The 25676-nt window shown below is 38.2% G+C and overlaps 1 protein-coding gene across 1 annotated transcript; it reads left to right on the top strand.

Moving 5' to 3' along the window:
• Positions 1-2885: 2885 nt before the first annotated feature.
• On the top strand, positions 2886-25317 carry LOC129724766 (zinc finger protein ZFP2-like). The gene is made up of 5 exons (XM_055679917.1): positions 2886-3546; positions 14631-14912; positions 23885-23969; positions 24033-24826; positions 24897-25317. Exons 1-5 carry the CDS (start codon positions 3524-3526, stop codon positions 25228-25230), a joined length of 1518 nt encoding a protein of 505 aa, XP_055535892.1. The 5' UTR covers positions 2886-3523; the 3' UTR covers positions 25231-25317.
• The last annotated feature ends 359 nt before the right edge of the window (positions 25318-25676 follow it).

Genomic DNA, 25676 nt, shown 5'->3' with positions numbered 1-25676 from the left:
GTACCTTAATTCAGTAGCTTCTGCTTATTGTGAAGATCAATAACGGCGCCAACTACGTCCTTACGGTTGGTTAGAGAAAGAAGAAAGGAAACGATACAATCGTTGTTGCATTTCTAACAATTGCAAAGTATTTTGACGCAAAATATGCAATTAATTTAAGAAAGGAAAAAAATGAAAAAAAAAAACTTTTTATTTTCAGTGTTTTTATGAGTCCATCTGGAAGACTAAAATCAACTTCAATTTTACACGGCTTATTGTTGAGGTATAGAAGTAACTTTTTCTATTCAGAGCAACTGGTTTTCATGCATGGGAAAAATACACACAATCACCTTTTTTTTTCAACAGTAAATATTTTTTTAACTGAATTCGCAAAAAAAAAGTTTTAATCACGTAAATTGGGTGTTATTGAGGAAATTTTAAAACAAGTCACTAATTAGATGGTGATTTATTAAAAGAACAAATTTTCGTATATTTTCGAAATTTGTTTTTCTTTATTAGAGAGGCTTTCAGCATTTGGCTAGTACGCCTCTAAAAGAAGATTATATTTTTTTGTATAAAATCTAAACATATCAGCTACTAATCTTTTCTGAAGTAATTAAATTCATAATGTTCTTGGCTAACACATCCCTAAACGTAACCGTTTTCGAGGTATATCAGAAAATTTCTATTCCTTTTTTCATATTTCATAGGCGCTTTTTACATATTTAACGTCGGATGAAGGAAGATCTCTTAAAGAAACAAATCAACGCGAAAGACTAGAATAAGAATCTAGTTTATCATTATTTTTATTATAATTCAAAATGACTAAAACTTGAATTTAAAATTTGCATTCATTTATATCCAACTGCATTGCAAAAAACGGACAAATACTCAAGAACGTTTCTCAGTTGGCTGCATTCATGTATTGCTACCGCAGAGTGATTTGAAGGGCGCCCCGTCATTTTACACGCGACTATCTCGAAATGACGTTTTTCGAAAAACGACTTTGCAATGTTCAAGATTGCCGAAAAATTACTCAACAGATTTTCTTCATATTTTTTCTCGTTATTAGCCTTGTCGGTCCTTGAATGATATTTTTTTGATGCATAAAGTTTGACTATGCCGAAAACAAATTAATACCATTTTCAGCACTCAAAAACTGGAATTTTTATTAAAAAAAACTTTTTCGCTTGCATGAGCAACGAGATACTTATGACATATTATGGGTTTAATAATTTCAGTAACTTTCCTCGTTTTCTCGGACAAAAATTTGTATAACTCCTTAAGAGAAATACAAAGCGCATATCAGCAAACACAATAGTTAAGATTCATTGTGACTATAAACACTTGCGTCCACCCAGTTTACCATTAGCCGTGGAAACGCTTTGACGATATTACATTATTCGAAACAGAATGTTCGCTATTGTGATCAAAAAATTAGACTTCTTACAAATATATGAACAAAAATAACTGAAGTAACCTACATAACTAACAAGATTGTTAGGTCGATAAAATTATTTCTGTTTTTTAACCGAGACTCCGCGGGTTTCGAAGATTAATCAAAGATTGATAAATAGATTGAAATATTCAATGATATTCAACCACAATTTCATTAGTTATCTCGTATCGTAACAATGATGATAAGCTTTTATAGCATAACTAGTATCTTGGAGAACTTTAGCCAACTCTGAGGAGTTGGATCAATCTTTTTATCAAGGAGAAGCTTATTCTCTATTTTTAAACCAATTTCACATTCACGATCCGCAGTTCATTATTTTTGTATGGTACAACAAAAACGCCTTCTTACAAGAAAAACGCTTGGGCAAAAACAGAATAAAAATCCCGACCTCCGCTACCGAAACAGTTTACTAAGATCAAACATATTAAAAATTTCATCAATCCATTGCTAATCACTTAATAAGGTCTCCACTAATACATAACACCTTATGTACGGTATATGGCACAAGAAGCACATAAATCAGCTCACGGTATCAAGCAGAGCAAGACAGCAAGTCGAAACAGTATGGTGCCACCCACGCAGAGGAAAATTCCGCACTCACGTCAATTCTAAAGCGACGCCATTCTCCTGCCAAGAAAAGGACGGAAAAGCCAGGCGACGTCATACTAGCATCTTTCGCACCAAATCTGGATTAGTGTGTTTTCGTTTGGCATTTAACCAATCGCTTTTCCGATAATGATTTTCGGTTTTTTCCTAATTCTAGCGCGTTTTGCCGCATGGATACTCTCGTGTAACGTTCAAGTGTTTTGTCATGATTTCCCCGTTCCGGTTTCGAATCCGCACTAAATACATAATCCTTCTAATTGACAAAAAAAAAATAACATGCATCTCTCGATATCCACTCACTCGAATAATCAAATCCATATTGTTTATTGTTAATAAATTATAGATTTTTCCCAATGCACCTGGTTTTACGTAAAGCAAAAAAAAAAAACTAAATACAATAATCTCTCGATTCTTTAATCCCTCTCGAGAGCAGTAGGGTCCCTCAGCAGAGCTCCAACAGTTGCTGGAGTCCACCCACCTACCGCCCAGTCGAGCGCAGGAAAATGGCGCAGCGAAAGGTTGGACCGCTCGATAGTGCCGTAATTCCTACAGCAAACCCGGAGCCGCCACGGCTGTGTGCGTGCTTGCATCCTTTCCCCGACGTTGTCATCGCGAGGATGATAGCAGTCAAGTTACTTCCCCTTAATTTCCAAATCTGATTTGGAAAATAAATAATCGCTTATGTGAACCTATCTGCTCTGTCTGTTTGCCCACTTCATCGGAGCGGAGCAGTATGCGTGTGCGCAACTGCGTCTACGACGTGGGTCCCGACGGTGTATACATAAACGAGGGACATCCTTATGATACTACCGCATTTGGCATAGAGATCACGGAACATTGAAAAGGAAAAAAAATATACACACAACAGCATCAACGCATTAAAACTTGTTTTTAATCCTCTTCTGAGCGGCCCTCGGCTCCGCTTGCCGACCCTGGGTCGGAATATCCTTTAGCACCCGGCCAAGGACGAAAAGCAGAAATACTGTGCTATGCAGTTTCATTTCTCGTTGTGCCGTCGCGTTGTTCAGACGTTTCAATTCATCGTACAGAGTTCAGAACGATCTGCAAGGGTGTTCTATCTTAAAAATCTTCAGCTTTGACAAAAGTATGCCACATAAATGCAACACAAAAATATGTGAACCGAAACGAGTGAAATCTTTCAAGTGAAAAGTGTAATTGCTTGCATTGTCAACCGGAAAAAAGCTAAGACTTTCCCCTCTAGAGCTTTCCGGATGCATGAAAAACCACCAACAAATTGGCAACGATAATAACAGAATCTTCAAAGGAATCGCAATCGAAGGAAAGATCTTTTCGAGAGGTGAAACCAAAAGTGACGAAAAAAGTGTAGATATCCTTCCTGCCCTTCCTGGTTAGTGACAGCCACCTAGGCGGATAGATACAAATTTTCACCTTTGGCTATCCGGGTCGGTCTTGGAATTCTTGTCAGCCAGCAGGCAATCACAGGATCACCGAAGCACAATGATGGACTGGGATATTGACATGTAAGTAGATTATTGTTTATTTTGATTTCCGCGTGGTGTTGTATCAATTAAGTGAAGTGTGTGATTTCTGTTTGGATTAGGAGGAAACCGAAAGACAAACAGTGGCCGTTGCGAAGGGGATAGACACACTTTGCAGCGAGGAATAGACACGCAGCTGTTCCTTGGTGGGCTGTTCTTGGTTGGCAGGCAGGATTGCAATTATGGAGTGCAATCTGTTTGCGATGTAAATGGAGAGCCTAGGTTGTTCGAGGCACGTTGGTTTATTGAACCTCGCTTTCGAAACGATTGTATTCAGATTTCATTTGTGCTAATGCTATACTAAACGACAAATTTAGTTTATTGTGTAAAATTCATATTTTAATGTATATAGAATCAATAACATAAATCTCAAACTTTTGCTTTGCGGAACACTCGATCAGTTGCTACGTTTAGGACGTGCATAAAGTTCCAATTGCTATATCCTTTCTCCGATTTTTTTAAACGCCATCATTTAAACGGATTCTATAATTTCGAAATTGCTGTTGCTTCTCCATTTCTAACTATTCATTCTACGAATAAGTGAAAAAATATATCAAAAACCTACGTCAGAAGGGTTGTGATTGATATCTCCCTAGATTGTATTATCTATATTTTACTTGCGAATCTGAGACCAAGAAATGTTAACAAGAATTTTTTTTCGAAAAAAGTTTGAATGTTAATAAAGCACTTTTAATATATTCATCATTTCAGTACCGCAAAAATTAATTAAAACTGTGTTCTAACAAAATTAATTAAAAAGAAATCAGTTTAACTTCGTATTTAGAAAATAAAGAAAATTTAATACATTTTTTCAAATTTTGAGTTAAGTAATTATGCATTAATGAATTATAGGGGGAATAGGAGCATAATGAGCACACGGGGCGAAATGGGCACCCATCTTTTATGCGAAACTACGCATTTTTTTATACAATATGGTATGTGGAACTCTTCCGTAGTTACTACAGTATCTCTTTATGTAGAACAAAAGTGGTTTGTCTGTTTAAAATATGGAAATATATTGAAAAAATCAACTTGGTTCCCGGATGTTGGAAAAATTATCATTATTGCGCACTACAAAATAAGCTTCTACGGTCGTTTAAATGGCTCAATCAAGCATGTAGACTAGGGTGGGGAAAAGTGATCGATTTTCCAGAACAAAGTTTTTTTGGTTCCTTTTGGGGCCCCAAAGAACCCTAAACTTACCGGAAGTCGATTGGTTTTGTCTCCGCTTGGCGCATTGCTATTCGAATTTGTATGAAAATTTATATGGGAAAACCTACTTTTTTGCATTTACCTTTCTAGAGAGCTCAAGAATAATCTAATAATGCACTACATTATGTAAAAGTATAGTATTTTAGATGCCTAACAACTTTGCAGAAGGCACTGAAGAGCTAGGATGTCCCTAAGAAGAGCTATAGTTGTTCAACGTTGAGTATGTCGATTTAAATGCAGAAAATCTTGTTTTCTGCCAACATGGCGTCAGTAGGATTCCCATCAGAAATAACCTGTCGTAACGAGTTTATACACTCAGCTGGATCAAACAAACAAATTCAGGTCAATAGTCCAGGCGTAGGTAGAACCTACAACGTGTTTCAGAAGTTACTTCTGATGGAAATCTGACTATCGCCGGTACACTGGCAGTGTTGGCAGAAAAAATGATTTGCAACATAAATTTCGACTTACTCAACTTTGAACAGCTTCAGTATTTTTTGGGACACCCTAGCTTGTTGATGTCTTTGGGCCAAGTTAGGCATCAAAAAACCTACCATATGAAGTCATGAAACCTATGGCTTGAGCCACTTTGAGCTCTTTAGAATGGAAAATGCAAAAACGTTGGCTTTTCCATACAAATCTCCATGTAAATTTGAAATGCAATGCGCCAAGCGGAGACTAAACCAATCGACTTCCGATAAATTAAGGATTGTTTTAGGCTCCAAATAGAACAAAAAAACTTGGTTTTGGCTTTCTGCTATCAAGTTTCTTTTTTTCCATATAACGATTCCCCACCCTAATGTAGACACATCAATATGACGTATGTGTCGTACTCCAAATTTCACCAACATTGAAGTTTTGATTTTAAGCTTTTATTAGTATTAAAATCTCATGTTAACTTTAACTAATTCGATAGGGGCGAATGGTCACCTTTAGGTGGGGTGAAATGAGCACACCTTGTCACATAAACTTACGTGAAATTCATCTCAGTAGACTTGTGAGTTTGTCTATTTCCATAGTAAAATCTTTAAGACCGGATCGGTCAGAAAAAGGGACTGCAGGCAGAATTGGCCACCATAAGGTGCGACGGGACATTCACGAAACAAGCCGCCAAGTATCACGGCATCCCGCGACAAACGTTGGGTGCTCATTATGCCCCAGTGGGGTGCTCATTGTGGCCCACACAGCGACTGATTTCTAGTTTTTGATGCATGAATCTAATTTGTGTTTTTCACCATTATACGATAAACTTTTCAATTTGTGAATAGTGTATCTTCAGGCGTAGATAGTTAATTCAAATTTTGCACTGAAGACAGCTTAATATTTTTGTCGTTTTCCATGCTTAAATCAGCAACCAAGTTAGGGTGCTCATCATGCCCCTATTTCCCCCATAAGTTAACTGTTAAGGAACCCTATTCTGGAAAGTAGAAAAATGATAATTTTTCTTGATTTGTTTTTCGAATGTTCAGGGTAAGATTTAGTGTCCGGATTTTTTGCCATTGATTAAGGTATATTTGAAGATGTATTTTGCATGTCATGGGTGCAAATACAGTGAGAATTACGTTGTTGGTAGCGTTTTTCTCGAAACCATGTTTTTTCAACTGGTAATAAGTTTTTCTCAGCATCTACTGAACCGATTTGACGGAAACTCCAGCATGTAAAAATGGATTACTAACTTGTTACATAGCCTTTTTTCGATATCTGATTTTGTCAAATTTTTATGTTTTTTTATTAGTGATTTTTCATGAAAAAAATGTGATAAAATGACCGCCATTTTGTCAATTTTTGGAATTTTCAAAAACGGCTATGTAACAAGTTAGATAATCCTTTTCTACATGCTGAAACAAAATTTGAGCCAAAACTTACCACCAGTTAGGTACTGGTTTAGAGAGAGCATCCACGTTCCTAGTTGCCAACAGCGTACTACTCACTATATTTACATTTTCAACATGCTAAATACATCTTCCAATAAACCTTAATGAATAGGCAAAAACCGGAACACTTCACTTTACTCTAAACATCCAAAAGAATTCACGAAAACTCATTATTTTTCGGCCTTCCAGAGTAGGAACCCCCGTTAACTGCAATTATCTATAATATCATAGAAAACCAAAACTTCGCAACCTTTATCTCTCTATTTGAGCACCCAATTATGATAATGCTTATTAAACACCTCGAAGGTTGTGCCGCAATAAAATTTCTGGATTCTTGAGTTAATCTCAATGAATTTTTGCATTGACTGGACACCTGAGCAAAACCTTGCCAAATGATGTATCGGCCAATTCAAACCTTTTTTAATATGAATTACACTGGGCAACACAGGTTTTGTCCTAGATCCTCAACTGGAAAAATATGAAAGATTTCCTGTTAAGGGTGTGAATTTCGATGCCCTCAGCGAGCTCGGAAGTGCATCAAAACGCCGCAGAGTAACTGCTCGCCAGGTTCGTCACTTCTACCTTACTTACGCTTACGGGAAAACTTCATATCTGTTTTTGAAGACTTTATACACTTCCGAGCTGGCTAAGGGCGCAAAATTCAACGGTCAAAAAGCTATAATCATTCATTTATTTTCGGTTTGAGATCTAGGAAAAAAAACTGTGTTGACAAAAGCGAAATGAAAGATTTTGGTGTTCCTAGTCAAGTCGAAATTGCGCAGTCTTCGGAGAGTCAAATGAAATCTTTCAGTAAGCAAACGTAAAACCGACGAACTCAATTAGCAATTACTCTGCAACTTTTCGATGCCCATTCGAGCTCACTAAGGACACCAAATTCATAAAAATTATAAAAAAGCTATGATCTTTCATATTTTTCTTGCTTGAGCTCCAGGACCAAAAATGCTTACTCCATTTTAGTAAATTACTTTGAAAACTTCATCCAACAGTGGAAAATACTCAGTTTGCTAAGTCAAATACGTGCGCAAAGTTTCATCCAATGAAAAAGGGCGATTAAATTTTTGCGTGTTTCCATACCATTTGAAACGTGGTTTTGCTCATCTCAAAATTTAAATTTAATTTTGGAATAGAAAAAGTTCTCTTGAATTCTTCCATTTTTTTGCTCAATCATCTAATCAATAATCTCAATACAAACTTCAACTACAGTATAGAAACATAAATATGAAAAAAATAAAAATAATAAAAGTATTATTATAAATATGATAATTTCCTCTAATTTGACCCCTTTGAGTTTCCCAATACGTTGATATCCAAACGAGAAGCTTTTTTAAATTTTTTGATTTTGTCTGATTCCCTAATAACAATATTGGTTTATACAAAGTTTTATAGTGCATAATACAGCCAAAACAGCTCTATAAAACTTTGATAAAACCAGTTTTGTTACTTGAACTATTATTTCGCTACGAAATTCAGAAAAATCAAAGGTGTAAGAATAATACACATCGTTCGTATTCGTAATACGCGAGCCTCCTGCGCATCATTATTCGATTCCATCACATCTCACGGAGACATAATAACACAAACCTTTTGGGCCGTCGCAGAGTAGAGATGCAGGGATAAGCTTAAGCAGGTATTAGACGAAGCAAATATTTGTTATTTTTTAATACAGATTTTATTTTGTGCAAATAAAAATCGTACCAAAAATAGGAAATATTTGCGTCGTGTAATACCTGCTTTAGTCTTGGTATGACCGTTTAGCCGAAGATTGCCTGCTCGATGCTTTCACATTAGCGTGTCGCAAATCGAGTTCGGTTGATAAATATCGTGATTGATCTAATAATTACGCAATATATACCTGTCAAACAATCGCGTCTTCCGAAGTGCGTTTGCTTTCTCGAGAGTGTTCGGAATTGGACACAAACAAATCTCTGAACATTTCGATTCTTTGGGTGGTGGGTGGATAGTTGACGCGCGCGCCGCTTTTATATATTCGCTGTGTTTGACATGAGAAATACTTCGTTCACTTTCGTATTGAGCACACCTCTGCGCGCAACACTGTTCAATTCTGTCACCTACCACGGTGATACAACCTTTCCTTTCCGTCGCAGTCGTGGAGATGCAGAGGTAAACTCGGTTTCCGACAACAACGACTGTTACACCTTCTTTCTTGCAACATCCATCTTTATTCTAACGATCGTAAGGACCATCAATCGCCATTATCGATTCGTACAAAACGGTAGCCACTGAATTGTTGTACACTAAAGATGGTAAACTAATCCCAAGTAAACATACACGTGGTTCCTTGCGCAACTTCAGTAGCTCATATCGATCACGGAAGAGCTACTTCGAAATGTGCGGTCGTCAAGGCTCAAGCTTAAATTCAGAAAAAAAACAAAGGAGAAATTTATTGAAATCGGAAGTTTGTGATTAACATTACGCGTCATAAGCTTGGAATCGCTTTAGGGGCCGTTCCTAAACCACGTGGTCATATTTTGATCACTTTTTAGACCCCCCGTACCCCCCCGTGGTCTTTCGTGGTCTTTTGGCCAACCCCCCCCCCCCCCCCCCCTTGCAACTTTAACCACGTGGTCTTTTGATTTGTCAAGTGCCAAAAATTCGCTTAAATTTTTTACATTTTTATTATTAAGCTTTCAGTACATTCTACATTACTAAAATGCAAAAGCTTCATTCTTGACTTGGCGGCAACAATAAAACTTAAGTTAGGAAAAAAGACCACGTGGTCACTTCGTTAACCCCCCCCCCCCCCGTGCGTGGTTTTTCGTGGTCTTTTGACAAAACCCCCCGTCCCCCTCTTTATGACCACGTGGTTTAGGAACGGCCCCTTACTGAGTATGGCACCCAGTTAGAATATTGCAGCACCCCCCAAAAAGTTTTACATCACCTGGAATGAGCAGGTATCGTCATGTTGTGATCTTCAGCAAACTTGTTCAGAAGATCCAGGCCCTTTGGATGGAGAACAGTTAAGTGCAGAATTCTGCCACTATGTTGACCCTAATTTATTTCACGGTTACTTGACTTCCTAGAAAGTTGAGGTCTTCAAAAAAGTTTTTAATTTTATTTTTTTAAGTCTTCAGTTAATAGTGTCCTCTAGTTGGATTCTACTTTTAGGACAAGTTTCTGATTATTTCACCTAGAAGTGATTCGAAAAATTTATCTTTTTAGGACAGTGAGATAGACAACCAAGGTACTGAAGATAATTGTAGCAGATGCTTCTGCTAGCAGCTTTGTCGAATAAGTTATGATTCTATTTCTTCTATTTAAAGATATATAAATGGTTTTAAACAGACAGTCCACTCAAATCATGTTGTTCTGCATAAAAGCAGCAAACTGTTCATTGAGGTGGCCATTTTTGTAACATCATGCGATTTCGATGAGCACCGGGCGGAAAAAGTTTCCTTTTTACTCCAAAAATAAGCCATGAAAATTTGAAGTTGATCCGAGTTCATTTAATGGACCCACAAAACGCTGATATTAAAAAAAAATAGATTCTCATAAGAACTGTTGTTTTTTATCTCTTTTTAAAGATTTTTGCCTTAGTTTCTTAAAATAGTTGTATATTTTGCGTCGAAATACTCTTCAATTATAAAATCATTAGGGACATTCACATATTACGTAACGCTAAATTATAGCAATTTTGAACACCTCCCACTCCTAAATACCGCAATTTTGCATGGGGGCCTCGCGCAATGGAACTCTTCGTTGAATATTCCCTTCTTCTTAGTACGTTACGTAATAAATGAATGACCTCTCATCTTCGTTAGAGGTTTTGAAACTGTCATTCAGTGATTATATCCTTAATCGGACTTCATTGCAGCAACTGCGTGGAGTGAACCGCCACGGTCGGATTGGTGAAGCAAATATTAAGAAGTTTTTGTATGGATTTAATGTTATTTTCAGTATTATTATTATAATTATTTTCTATGAAACAGTTCAGCACTAGTGATCTGAATGCACTAAAATGGTGAATTTTATCAAATACCCCGGACGAACACATACGATTCGCATAGATTCTCTAGGATTCATCACATTGGATTCGTGAGCGTCCTTGAAAAGGATTCCTGAAAAAAGAATCCTCAGGAATGCCCTGTATATGGCTCTAGGATTCTTGAATAAAGTCCTGAGTGGGAATCCTCCGGATCGTGTTTGCGATTTCTTTCACGATTCCGTCACCGAGTTAAAGGTATCCTGGGGATTCTTACACAGGATTCTCTGCGTGTTAGGAAGGGACGGTCGGTAGGTTTCCTGTTGATCGAATAGCAATTCTCATGAGTTTCGACGAAAGTGCAAAGTGCTTGGGCGCGCTTAAAATTAATTCAAGCTACGGCAAAAATATCGCCTAAGAAGTTCATAATCTATCGGATTGAAATATTTCGGAAAAGTTTCGAAAACTAACCAATATTACTTGTCCTCTTCATTTCCATGAACTTTTATGCAAAATATATTACATTGCAAGAGCATCGGACCTTAAACACTTGTCTTTAACCGTTTTACAAGAGCATCAAACGAAATCAACTCATTCACAGCCAACCAACTCACGCACAGCTTCAATGATCTAAAAGTTCTGATCATTGACCATAAATTGCATTCAAGACATGTTGGTAGTCAAACTTCACATTCAGGTGTTTCGGATGTACGAGTGCTGTCTCATGCATTAATCAAGTTATGAATTCTCTACGTGATTCTTTCGCTTATGCCGAAATTGATAGTCGTCTCAGACGCTGAAAAGATGAAGAATCGCTTGTGGTAATTAAGCCCAGAATAAGTTGGATTGGCCTGATATCCCGTTTGAAATTAAACAAAAAATGATCAGGCGATTAAAAGCGAATGGTCCTTAAAGTGAAACGGTATTGAAACCACAAACAGCCCATTTCGAATCACCACTTCGAATTTTTAGAAGCACAAGACTCGGAAATAGATAAAGCATTCCCTTTGAAAACGCTATTTCATGTTTGCTTCACCGCAGCAAACATGAAATAGCGTTTTCACAGGTGACGCATTAACTGTTACCGAGTCTTGGGCCTTTGAAAATTCAAAATGGTGACTGGAAGTCGGCAATTTTTGGTTTCAATACTTAATGTTAAATTTATGGAAAATTCTAGCCGTGTTTCAACACATAATTATGACGAATTTCAGTTTATATTGCATGTTGTTGATTTATACCGAAAAAATACACACCTCATTCAAAATACAAACTTTTTAACAAACACCAAAAGTTATAGATTTTTTTTTAACTTAATTAGGGGGATAATATTACTGTTTTATGAAAATTCAAGTGTATTTGAATAAGTTTATCGAGAGATATATGTTAAAAAAAAGAAAAACTCCATACAATTTTCATGTGAATCGATTTCTCAAATATAAGCGCTTTGTGGGTCCATTAAATAAACTCCGATGAACTTCAAATTTTCGTGGCTTATTGTAGAGGTCAAAAGGAAACTTTTTCAGCCCGGCGCTTATTAAGATCGATAGTTTCAAAAACGGCCATATAAAATATGGCCACTCTACAGTTCATGTACCAAAAACCCATGACCTTCTGGACAAGTTTCCTGAAGACCGCAGCTTTATAAGAGGTCGGATTCACGAGATAAATTAAGCTCAAAATATTCTATACCACATGCACACTAGCGCCACGTTACGGTTAAATTTCGCACCGTAGTGTTTACCGACCACAAACCCTTGACCTCCTGAACAACTTTGCTGAAAAACACAGCTCTCTAGATTGTCGGAATCAAGAGTTAAACTTACATTAAAATCTACCCTTGTTAGGTGATACTAAACTTTTTGGGCTGCTGCGATATTCAAACTGGATGTTGCAATAAAGGGTGTACGGAGTCGAATTGCATCACAAAAAAAGATTTGGTAAATCTCACTCATCCAACCAATCGTTTCCTACCTTACAGGTAGTTAAAAAAATATGTTATTTAGTTATTCACTGTTCCTATTTTTTCAATTTCATCCCCATATCCAAATGCACGAACTTTACTTTTAACACTGCTCATAAGATCTTCTACAACGTTTGGACTCACTGTTTTTGTGTGTGGAAATCCATTTTCTCTCCTTATCCTCATCCGATTTTACTTCTTTAGGATGTTTCCGAAGTGCCTGCCTTCATGATGGCCCAGTACTTCTCAATTGGACGCAGTTCAGCTGCGTTCGAGGGATTAAGATGCTTCGGTACGAAATTGACTGCCTTAGTCTCCTACCACTCAAGTACACCTTTAGAGTAATGACACGAGGCTTAATCCGGCCAGAAAGTTGTAGAACCATTGTGTGACCTCAGAAGTGAAGGTAGACGCTTTTGAAGGCATATCTTCAAGTATACCTGCCCATTGACCGTCCCGGTTGTCACGAATGGGGTGTTCCGCTTTCCGCACGAGCAAATTGCTTGCCAAACCACGTACTTTTCGGTAAACTTTGACACCTGCTGCTTTCTAACATCCTCAGGAACATCGAATTTGTGATGAGCGGTGAAGTACTGGAGCCCCGGAGGTCTGCTTTTACATATGTCTCATCATCCATAGTGAAGCAATGTGGACTCCATCTTCGTAACGATTGCCCTAGCAGCTGAGTGCAACTTACACAGTGTCAACAATACACATTGAACAAATTTCACTCAAATGTTCAATAATAAATACCCTATGAGAAAAAAGTTACAGCCATTTGAAAACTATGCAATTTGATTCCGTACACCCTTTACTCAGTGGAGAGATTCCAAACGTATGGTGGGCAGTGTATAACTTGATACATAATTCTTTTAAAGAATAGCGAGCAAATTTATGCCGAATGATCAGGAAACACGCATGAATATAACCAACCTTTATTGATTTAAATAAAACATATGAATGTATAAGACTTAGAAAACTGAGTCTTTTTCATTTTAATAATGATTCCAGAATTTGCGCAGTTTTTTATGCGGATTTCCGAGCATACGCGGATCTTGAAATTTACGCGTTTTTTTTACACGCTGCGCATTTCCGTGTTAGAAGCGACTTCAGTGTGTAGATTCGTAACTTACAAGTCTCTGTTTTTGTAACCACCAGGACTGGAAGAGCGAATAAGCCATACATAACTTTCTGGCAGTCACAATGAAGAAGATAAACCGATGGAAATAGAAAAAGGGCGTAATAATGTTTAAAGTTTTGACCCACTAAAATCCACCGAACAAAACCCCCACAGAGTTTTATTTTGATCGTTTGTAAAAAAAAACTTTTATTTCCTTCTCCTATATAAAAATATTTCAAATATATCATGTGAACATTTTTCTGATCATGATATAATCGAAACGTCACTAGACACCTGAACAACTTCACTGGAGGATGGTGACGAAAATAATTGTTAACATCGATATTTTTATTTATCTGGAATTGGCATTTAATTGGCAGACAATTTTTCTACAAATACTCAATTAAAAATAACGAGCTCAAGATGCTACCTTGAATAACTTTCAGATTACAGAACCGGACCAGATGTACACAATAAAAAAATAAATTTGTTTAAATGAATGTAAACGAATATATTGTTAATTTGCATGCCTATTTATATTCAAAGCTTCAAGATTTTATCACTTGAAGTACAAGCTTACATGGTTTAAAACGATTCTGTATTGTGCATTATTAACGGTGTTAAAATGTATTTGTTTTTCACTTCATGTACTAGAAACGTTGTGTGCTTTCATTTGTATTAGTTTGTAAATTTCATTTTTTGGTACCGTGTAGTTTACAAACCTTCACACACATTTGGTTATTTTTCATCACTCTAAAAAATTTCAGAAGAATTTAATATTAAGTTGAGTCAACCATTAAAGTTATTCGGAAAATCAGACTGTGTGAAATCGAGCCCCACGGAAAGCCTGGATCCATTGTTTCTTGACCCGATTTCCTGTATTGGCCTACATTGTCTAACACACGTGAAACCATTCTCTTTTGATTCTTTCCAACCCAGTTTCAACCTAGACATCGACGAGCACGCGCTGAGCTGCAGCATCCAATCCATACTGACCGATGATTCCATATTCAGCAGTCTGCTACAAACTGGCAACGTATTCGATAACGACCAAATCTCGCCCTTATCGTCCTCCTCTCCGTCATCGACGACGATGACGACGCTGACGACGACAACGTTCTCATCATCACCTACGCTAGCGTCGCCGGAGTTTGACCTAAACACATTACCACCGTTGATATTTCCGTTGGAACCGGCGGCTCTGAAGTCGCATAAAAGCACGTAAGTTTTTGCAGTACAGTTTACATTCAAGCAGTTGTACAGTTTCCAATGATGGTATTGTTCTACCACATAAAGGATTAGGATATTACTTACAAGCGATTTCAACTCGATAAATATCATTAATGACTTGGTAGCACCGTTTGGGTTGGGTCTTGCCTTGCTTTATTTGTTTTGTATCCGATTGTGAAGGATTAGTTTCCAAATAGGTAGAGATGTATATTGTAGACTCTGGTTAGCTATATCTGATCCATTATGATGATGATGACAAATTAATATTACAGCACTTGAAAACTGTTCCTATAAGTTAACAATCAATAGTGCAGAGTATGTGCCTCCCCTATATATTGCACTCAAAACTGAAACAAAAGAAAATCGATTTTCAGTCGGCACTTTCTTCCAGTTCATTAAAATTTAAACCGATCTAGTAAAAGAACAAACAAACTTTGATTGGATACGTCAAGCTTCAATAGCATTTTCAGGCGAAGGAGCAACTTTTGGCACCGAAGAAAAAGTCCTTCTTCTTCAAAATCAGAAAGGCACTGGGGTTTGGTGCACTAAGATCTAGGATGGTTGGCGCATTCGAGACAATAGAAAAGAACAGTATTTACTCACCATAACAGGATTGTTTTGTTAATTATATTTGACTTTTTTTCTACCAAGCATGCTCCTTGGTACAACTATTGTCTACTTTCAAACACCGTTGCAGTTCGCAACAGACCAATTTCTCGGTCGAGCTTATGTTACTGTTTAAATTCTCGTATTATTTCGTTTATTGCCTTTTGCGAAAGCTGACCTGAACTTTGGTTATCCAATTTTAATTAATTACCATTCCAAATATTTCCGCGGAATATTGTTTTGCATTGGAATCATCACCGAAATGGGAAGTTAATTTTTTATGCAGTAGTAAACAACACTGGAACAACCCACGCCACCTATCAACCATACAGGCAGATACGAACGGTAGCCTTCAATCTGCACTGAAGCCAATCTAATAATAAATAAATGTTTAACCTTGCGGAATGCGTATTTAGTGGGTGTACGTACCTACTTCCCGAATCTCCAAAACCCCTTCGGTACAGTATACGTAGTGGAAAAACCAGACCCAACAATGCGCGGAAAGGCTGTGTAAACAGGAGCGCGTCACAATTCACCACGGTTATCCTTTTCACCGAGTGGCTGCTTGCCTACCACCGCTAAGCCGACAGGGAAAATTAGTTCGACGACGGAATGTAAATAATAAGCTCCGTACGCGTCATTCCTGTTTCACGAAAACGTTGATTTAGGATTGCGCGACGGAAGGAACAAAAATAATAGAGAATTCGTGAATACAAATTTTTGCAATTGTTTGCAGAGACGGCTTTTCCATTTTTTTTTGTTTTACGGCAGAACCCCACTAAAGGTTGCAGCGGCGAAATGTTTTTATTTAAATTGCTCATGCAGTTTGTGGGTTTCACTCGCGAAGGAGAGAAAAAACTTTCCTTTCCGAAGTACGGATGAATGTTAATGAAGAAATGTTAAGATGGTGGTGTAAAGCCATAAGCAGTTTGCACGGTCGATTGAGCAGCCAGTATAGTGGAAAAAAGGAAATTAATTTAAAAATAAAATAGGTAGAAACCTTTGAAAATAATTACAGTTGTTGTATCAATTTAGGAAAATTTACACTTCGACACGGTTGTTTCAGAAAGTTGAAGAGAGGAGAGGTGTGCCAAATCGAATAATAAAAACTAATTTTGATTGAAATTAGAATTGAAGTTTTTTTTTATTAACACAATTTAGAATTGAATTTCAAGTTCTCCGTGAAGTACCAAAATCAAAATAATTTTTTTGTCATGTCAATGAATGTAGCATGTAATGAAAACATTCGATCAATATGTTTCTGATGATTTCAAAATTTCTAGTGTTCTTTGTATTATTTACAATGGATTTTTCCTGCAGAATTAAACATTTCTGAGATTCATCATCCTATACAAGGATGGAAAAACTCGTATCGCATAACAATCATTCGGGTATCATTTCTGAACGTGCTATTTATAAGCTTTCAATCCTAGCAAACCATCGCTATTAAAAGTTACACATTCTCAAGCCTGCAAGAGACAACTTAGAGCAAAGAAATATATGGTAGCTTTTTTTGAAGATTTTGTTTCAGTATTGCCTGCTTTAGGCGGAGCGAGCAACAAATATCGAGTGTTTCACGAAAGAATCGTAAACGATTGCACTCAAGCGATCGCAATGATTCTTTCAAATGTTGGTTGCTTGTAGGCGTAATTCGGCTACTCCACGTCGTGCTTTCACCGTGATATAGCACGATGATTCTTGGTGATTTCAAGTATCAGATGCTAATGCACCATGCTACAATTTCCGTAAGCAATAATGATACCTATTTGCTCCGGCAAGCAAACAATTGAACGCAATCTAACGTTCATTTGGATTCATAATTTTGTATTTTGTTCGGCAGCAAACTTTTGTTCAATACTACAAGGTATACAGCCCTAGAGAATTAATTCTATTTTCTTAAAAACTGAATCCAACCAAATCTCGCAAATCCCAAAACTGTGTACTTACGTTATCAAAATGAATGTTTTTATTACTCCGATTAAATTATATTTTTTATAGGAATCTTGATCTGAAAAACAATCGAAGTTGTTAAATAGATTCAATAGAAGATATTTCTAACAAAATTATTAACAAATTACGGCAAAAAACCGCAGCAGTCGACAATTACAACAAAGTTAAAGTTCAAAAAGATTCCTTTTTGTTTTTTGCTCGACAATTATACGAAGACAACTAATATACGTATATTATTTGTTAAGCTAAAAAGAAAAAGTATCGGTGCTTATTACGGGAGTCACTTCACGGTGAAATATATTTCACTCTCACGCTCACTTCACTTTTTTAGACCTATTCCCGATTCCACCTCAAAAGAGGTGACAAAAATCACCTCCGTGGAGTGAGATTGACGGTGAAGTCCTATTGAGAATAGGACAAGTGAAATGAGATGGTTTCCCAGCTCAAAAATCTCTAAGTCCCAGAAAGTCGTTTTTTCCGTTTTTTTAGATAACACCAGATCTTGACGTGTTCTGCATTTCTTAAACATTCGGCATCAAAAAAAATGTTTTTTTCGGTATCGAAAATTTCCTTGCGTTTTTTTCACCGGGCAAAAAATGATAATTTGACCGCTTTAAGGCACGGAACAAATTCTGATTCGTTTCGTTACTGAAGAAAAAAATCAATATTTACCATTAGATCACAAATCAATCAACTTAAAGACTTATGGCATTTTCGTGGAATCATTTCACCGTTCAAAATGGTCGTGAAATAATTCCACGCGAAACGTCGCTTTTTCCGTTCTCACTTCACTGATATGACACTCATAATGGTGCTTATTAAGGGAGTCGCTTCACGGTGAAATCAGAGTGAAGTGAACAAAATTTATTACGGGACTCACGTAAGTGAGAGAAACGTCGCAAATGACATCTGCCGCCGAATCTGGGTTATTGGTGCTCATTACGGGAGTCACTTCACGGTGAAATATATTTCACTCTCACGCTCACTTCACTTTTTTAGACCTATTCCCCATTCAACCTCAAGTGAGGTGACAAAAATCACCTCCGTGGAGTGAGATCACGATTATTTAGTGAACCTCGAAGATAAAATGAAACGAAAATAGCTTATAACTTATAACCGTTACAAAAATGTTCAATTCTTGTTGAGTAATTTGTGGTTTATATGGTAACCATATTCATGAGACAAACTTTTAATCACCATCAGTAACAGCATTGCAGTTTTCCCTTAATTACACACGAATGGAAATCGTGTACCGCTGCAATGATAGACCAGTGGCGCTCTGTTTTACCTGTGCTGTACGGTACTGTATTGTACCAGAGTGTTTTCTTTCAAGACATCAATTTTTATTGGGTTCTAACAGAAGGTAAAAAAAATGAGCGGGGGCCTAGTGTGGTTGGTAACGTCTCCGCCAACCACGCTCGACGCCTGGGTTCGAATCCCACCGCCGACATAGGTGTCGATGGTTGTGAGGTGGCGTGATCCACTCACAACCAACCCAACTGGTCTAGATTCAATCCTAGCCGACACCGGGAGATTTTCTGAGGCGAAAAATCTCTGGGATCACGCCTTCCATCACAAGAGGAAGTAAAGCCGTTGGCGCCGGTCCGTTAATAAACGGGTCGTGAGTTAGGGTCCTGGGTGTGGAGTCGCCTCCCTGGGCGTCGGTGATTGGCCACAACAGTGGCGGAACTAGACCGACGGAAAATAAGCGAGAATAAAAAAAAAAAAAAGGTAAAAAAATTGCTTAGAAAAGAGGGTAGTATTGAACTTTCCGAAAACCCTTAACCTTCGACACATTAAGTTAGTCTGAGGAAGTGAGCATTAATTAACCTGTTGGAAAGGGGAAACTTTGTCATTTTCTGTTTGATATTGATATAGAGAATGTCAAAGTGAATGGTTGATGTCTATTAATGTCGTCTGTGTTAAGGCGGCATCCATCAATTACGTAACGCTCACAGGAGAAAAGGGCACCCTTAAGCGTTACGAATTGGGGAGGAGATGGGAGGGAAATAAGATCAGCGTTGCGTAACGAAAAACTCCACGATGGGTAAATAATTTTACCCCGAAAACGAGCCTTTTTTTAAGCGAATTCTTCTACTGCGTTACGTTATTTTAATAACGAGGGTAAGGAATGGTGTTACATTTTGTTACCTATAAGGGAGGCGAGGGTTAAAAAATGGTTTTGTAATTACTAGCGTACCACGAAATTGTTTAGCATTTTATGTATCTAATAGGGTGGGGCAATGTGATCGATTTTCCAGAACCAAGTTTTTTTGGTTCATTTTGGGGCCCCAATCAACCCCAAACTTACAGAAAGTCGATTGGTTTTGTCTCCGCTTGGCGTATTGCATTTTAAATTTGTATGAAAACACATATAGGAAGACCTACTTTTTCGCATTTACCTTTCTAGAGAGCTCAATAATACTCTAATAATGCATTACATTATGTTAAAGTATAGTATTTTAGATGCCTAACAACTTTGCAGAAGACACTGAAGGACTAGGATGTCTCCAAGAAGAGCTATAGCTGTTCAAAGTTTAGTATGTCGATTTAAATGCAGAAAATCTTGTTTTCTGCCAACATTACCAATGTACCGGCGTCAGTAGGATTCCCATCAGAAGTAACCTGTCGTAACGAGTTCTAAACTCAGTTGGATCAAGCAATTAAATTTAGGTCAATATTCTAGGCGTAGGTAGAGTCTACAACGTGTTTCAGAGGTTACTTCTAATGGAAATCTGACTGACACCGGTACACTGGCAGTGTTGGCAGAAAACATGATTTGCAACATAAATTTCGACATAATCAACTCAAAGTTGCTCTAGTATTTTTTTGGGACACCCTAGCTCTTTAGTGTCTTCGGCTAAGTTGTTAGGCATCAAAAAACCTACCATTTGAAGTCATGAAACCTATGGTTTGAGCCATTTTGAGCTCTTCAAAATGTAAAAGCATAGCATAGCATAGCATAGCATATTTGATCGCCCGTGTGTTGCCCGCGATTGACCAGAACCAGCTGAAATTGCACAAAGAACCGTCAAAATGGTGCCTAGGAGTAGCAAGCCATTTTCAGTGTACAATTCCTGGTGATTTTTCTTTTCACTGGTCAATAACGTAGCTGGCCACGCCCAATGCAGATCAATAGAGGAAGGGATATCGGGAGTGTTAGTTTAATACTTGTTGCTACTAGAGACCGAGGAATCCTCTGCATCATCCACAAGTATCGAAGGAAGGAATTAGTGTTAGTGGAAAGGAATTGATCTGGATCCATCGAGGTTGATGGTGCGATCTTTTCTACACAAATTCGCGCCCGATATGGATATTTCTCGGTCTCTGCGCAACCGGCCATCAGAAGACGATATAAATAGAACCGCATCACGATCGCTGTATCGGCATATAGGAGAATCGAAGTTTCTAGGTATCATCGGCAACCAATCGTTAACAGTCTGTATCACACCAAACTTCGCGTTTCATCCCGTGAACTATTAAAATTTACCTCGAAACGAATGAATTTCGTAAAACGCACCGCACGCCGAACGCAAACTACTGGTACCAGCTCAAAGAACTGTTAGAGCGAGTAAAAAAAAACCCACAAGGCACACCCGAGCATTATACGATGTAATGGTCATTGAGCTCCGAAACCGCTGTATTAAGATAGTTACACTGAGCGCTGTCAAAATAACGTGCGCGAAACTGAGCTGACCCCCCGAAGTAAACAATAGCGTGCCCACTGCACTCCGGAAACCCCTAGATAAACAAAACTCACCCGGGCCGATGATGCGTTTCACCGGGGCATTATGGACGACCGCTCCATTTTCTCCTACCGACGCATACGCGACACGACGTTTCGCACCAAAGACACCTACTGAATATAAAAACTGACAAAGTTCCATGCATTCATAGCCCAAAAACTTAAAAAAATGCAAATAAGCATATTAAACAAAACAGAGTTCCAAGTTTATTATTAAAATGCCAAAATCATTGCAATCAAAGTTCAGTTGTCGTGAACTATTTTCACGCCCAAAACGATTTCAACATTATTAAATAAAAGTTACTTATGTATATCAACATTTGTCCAAAAGCTAGGAAAATCATAAAACAAGAACATAGAACTGAATAAAATGTCAACGCCCTGCCAGGACTCACAATTGTAGACGATGCATCAATCGCATGCCGCATTGTCATGCTCGAATGATAAATTTTGAAACTATATTGTAAAACTGCCAATTTTGACCTGTGAGAGTGCACCGTACAATCTGGTTTGTAAATATAAAAAAAACTCCACCCGCAACCGAAAAGCAACCACACTTTGTGCACCCAACAGATGACACATTTACACTTCTGGCAAAGTCCTAAACCCGCTAAAAACCACTACACACAGAGCCTATGCATTCTTAAAATGTTTGATACAAAAACTTATACTCATCTGTTTTATTTTGGTTATGCCTATGCCAGCGAAACAAACGCCGACAAGCACAGCGCAACACTAATCTCTTCGCTCTCTCGCCAGATATTATTGTTCTCTTCGCTCACACCGCCATGCATTCCATTTTCGCATGTTAATAACGAACCGCTAGTTAGCGCGACGCACAAAGTAGGCACTCACACTCACGCAACTTAGCTGGCCTTACAATTTTCAATTGCAATTCGAAGAAAAAATACTATTTTCACGCAAAGAACACTGTGTTTTTCACAAAACCTTCACTTTTCTCACTTAGACAAAGCATCACAGATCACAACTTGACACTTTTTAACAAGTTTGGCCACTTAATTCACTTATAAATTAATAACTTAAACGGATAGCTTTCGGGGTACGTATTATTAGTTGGCCGTGATGCCAGCCTCCCATTTTGAGCTCTTCAAAATGTAAAATGCAAAAAAGTTGGTTTTTCCATACAAATCTTCATATAAATTTGAAATGCAATGCCCCAAGCGGAGACAAAACCAATCAACATAAAAAAAAAACTTGGTTCTGGCTTTCTGCTATGATGTTTCGTTTTTTCGATATAACGATTCCCCACCCTAGTATCTAACAACATAAAGCCAAACCTGTTTTTGTGCGACATTTTCACGTAATTATTTTATTCGTGCCGAATGTAAAAATGAAATGAATGAAAAATCAAAATGATACAATAATTCAACATTTTGTTTAGTTGCAGAGCAGTTCTCAGAAAGATTGGCATCCATTTTGTTTGATCATTTCTGATCTGGCTAAAACTTTGTACAGATGTTTCTATGGGCTAAATCTATCAGTTTATGCTACTGGTATTTTTTTTTGAATCACGACTCAAAAAAAAGGTGTTGATGATTACAAATATTTTTAGATCTAGAATGGTTTGTTTGATCGGTGAGACGTCTTCGGTAAAATTGTACATACTATTTGTGTCTTTCCAAAAAAATATACACAGTTAATAAAAAAAATAATAAGAATACAAAAATACTTATCTAATCAAGCTAATTTTTCAAAATCGGATTCCGGAATTTACGCGGTATTTTTTTTGCGCAGTTTTCGGTTTCTCTTCACTCGGACTGCAGAATCAACGCGGGCTTGTTTTTAATCGGATTCCGGAATTTACGCGGTTTTTTTTTTTCGCGGAATCCGGAATTTACGCGTTTTTTTTACGCAGCACGTATCCCCCGCGTAAAAAGATACTTTAGTGTAAAACTGTTTTTTTTTCCTGATTTCTTCATGATCGGACCAGTTGCATTGTTTAGAAAATCTTTTGTAGTTTTTATGTAAAAAAATTAGATTTTTAAAAAATGAGCTTATCTAGATAATCAATATTTAAATTTTTTTAACTTTTTCTCACAAGACATAATTTTTTTCAACATTGACATTGCCACCCTAGCGTACAACCTTCAAACCCTATTGACCTAACCACGCTGAAATTTTACCGACCCCTAGCGAGCCTAATTATTCTCAACATTATCTCCCTTAATCGAACATGCCACTCTGCCAAACTGCTGAGGTGTGGTTCCTCACCCAGGAAAGGGAGCGGTAGTACACGAAAAAAAGGCGTTGCCATACGGACCAGCGTTTCCTTTCTTCCGAGTAGAGAATCTCCCTCTCTGTTGTTCTCTTGCTCGCACGCGCGCTTGCACTTCCCGCCGCCGGTTGTTGAATGGTGTAATCGATAATGGCGAATCCTTGCATCTCCCTTGGTGGAGTGCGCGCGCCCTTACATGAATGAGTCTCCTTTCCGGCCAGCAACCATTAGCGTTGTATGCGAACGGTGGGAAATCGTATCAGTGCGGCCATTGGTTTTTATTGTTCGCTCTCCGATGAGTTTCTACAGTTTAGCGTTGTGGGTAAGGACACGGACTGGTGTCGGGTTACGGTTGATTTCGCCACTAGATTAATGTGTTTGTTGTGAAGAACAGAGCCCTCATCGAGCTGTTTTACTATTTTTCAGTCCATCCGATGACGACAAGTCGAGTGGGCACGACTCGGGAAATTCCAACGGATCATCACTGGAGTCGGAGGAATCGCTGTCTGAGGTACGGTAGCCATGAAGCTAGATCACGTGAACAGGTGAACCTAATTTGAATTTTTTCCCCTAGGCAACGCCCTCGGAGGGGTCAACCAATGGCAGTGACGCGGAAAACGATGCTCCCGAGTCGAGGCCGTTTGAGTGTGCTGAGTGTGGTAAGAGTTATACCCGCAAGCTGTATTTGATGCGACACTATGTACAGCACACCCGGGAGCGACCGTATCAGTGTGAAGTGTGCGATAAGAGCTTCGCCTATGCTAGTTCGCTATCGTCGCACCGGAAACTGCATTTGGCAACCTGTGAGCACAGGTGTGACATTTGTAACAAAACATTTACCACAGCCGATATGCTGACGGCTCACAAGACGGCCATCCATTTCGGTGAACGACCCTACAAGTGCAAACTGTGTAATAAAACATTCGTCCTGCTACATGCCTACAAAAGTCACAAAAAATGGCACCAGCAGTTTAAGCCCTATAAATGTGCAGTCTGTGAGAAAGAATTCATGAAAAAAATCAGTTTAAAGAGTCACTTAAGAGTTCACACCGGAGAGAAACCATTTTCGTGTGACATCTGTCAGAAGAGCTTCACATTATCATCTACATTATCTTCACACAAGAAGCTGCACGGAGAAAAGCCAGCAATGCAGTGCGAAACTTGCGGAAGGAGATTTACGCAGGCTAGTGCTTTGTCTACACATAAGCACCTGCACACGGAAACTCGTCCCCATAGTTGCGAGTTGTGCGGAAAACGTTTCATACGGCTTCACGCGCTGAAAATTCACATCCGAACGCATTCCGACGAACGACCCCATCAGTGTGATCTGTGCCCGAAGAGTTTCCTGGAGAAGCACGTTCTAATCAGGTAGGTGTAAATCTGTTCACTCACCATTGAGAAGAAACAATCGTTCACTTACAAACGGAAACTTTTCCAGACATCTAAAGACTCACACGGATGAGCGCCCGTACATCTGTGACACTTGTGGCAAAGCATTCAAGGAGAAGTACGACCTGTTGCGGCACGTTCTCATTCACACCGGCCAGAGGCCGCACAAGTGCGACGTGTGCTCGAAAACCTTTGTACAATCGAATGCACTGACCAAACACCGACGGCGGCACGAACGGGATGATGCTGCCGAAACGGGGGAGATAGTTGTGCCACAGCAGACGAAGACCAAGAAGAGTGTAAGTCTACTAAAGAGGTGCAAAGTGGTAGGTTCCGCTGGTGGTGGAATGGATGTCGGCCCAGTTCCGTCAGGCAGGATGTGACGCAAGTGTTATGTGGTGAGTTTTGATTTCAGTGAAAATAGTTGTACGGTTTGAGAAAATAAATAATAGCTTTGTTGGTAAGAGAAACTTGGGACAGCAGTAATGCATTCCGAAATCCGTTTGGTTGCCTTCGACCGGAGCTGGAACTGAAGAGTAAGGTTTAAGGTAAGGATTTAAATTTAAATATTTTTTCATCCCCTACGGCGTAGTAGAAATTATGAAAAAAAAAACCTTTCAATGCATGTGAGAACGAATATTTTGTATCATGTTCTTCTCTTACTTTCAATAGTTTTTTGTTACCTTTATTATTTTCACTTCATCGAAATAATATTTTTTGTGAAAAATTTTCAATTTTACATAGAAATAAAACCAAAAATTCCTAAAATGAAAACTATTGTTATATCAAGCTATAATTGCGACCGAGAGTTGGTGCAAAATTATGCAAC

The sequence above is a fragment of the Wyeomyia smithii genome, chromosome 2 (genome assembly GCF_029784165.1).
Source record: "Wyeomyia smithii strain HCP4-BCI-WySm-NY-G18 chromosome 2, ASM2978416v1, whole genome shotgun sequence".
Lineage (NCBI taxonomy): Eukaryota > Metazoa > Arthropoda > Insecta > Diptera > Culicidae > Wyeomyia > Wyeomyia smithii.
This window is presented reverse-complemented; position numbering and strand designations above follow the sequence as displayed.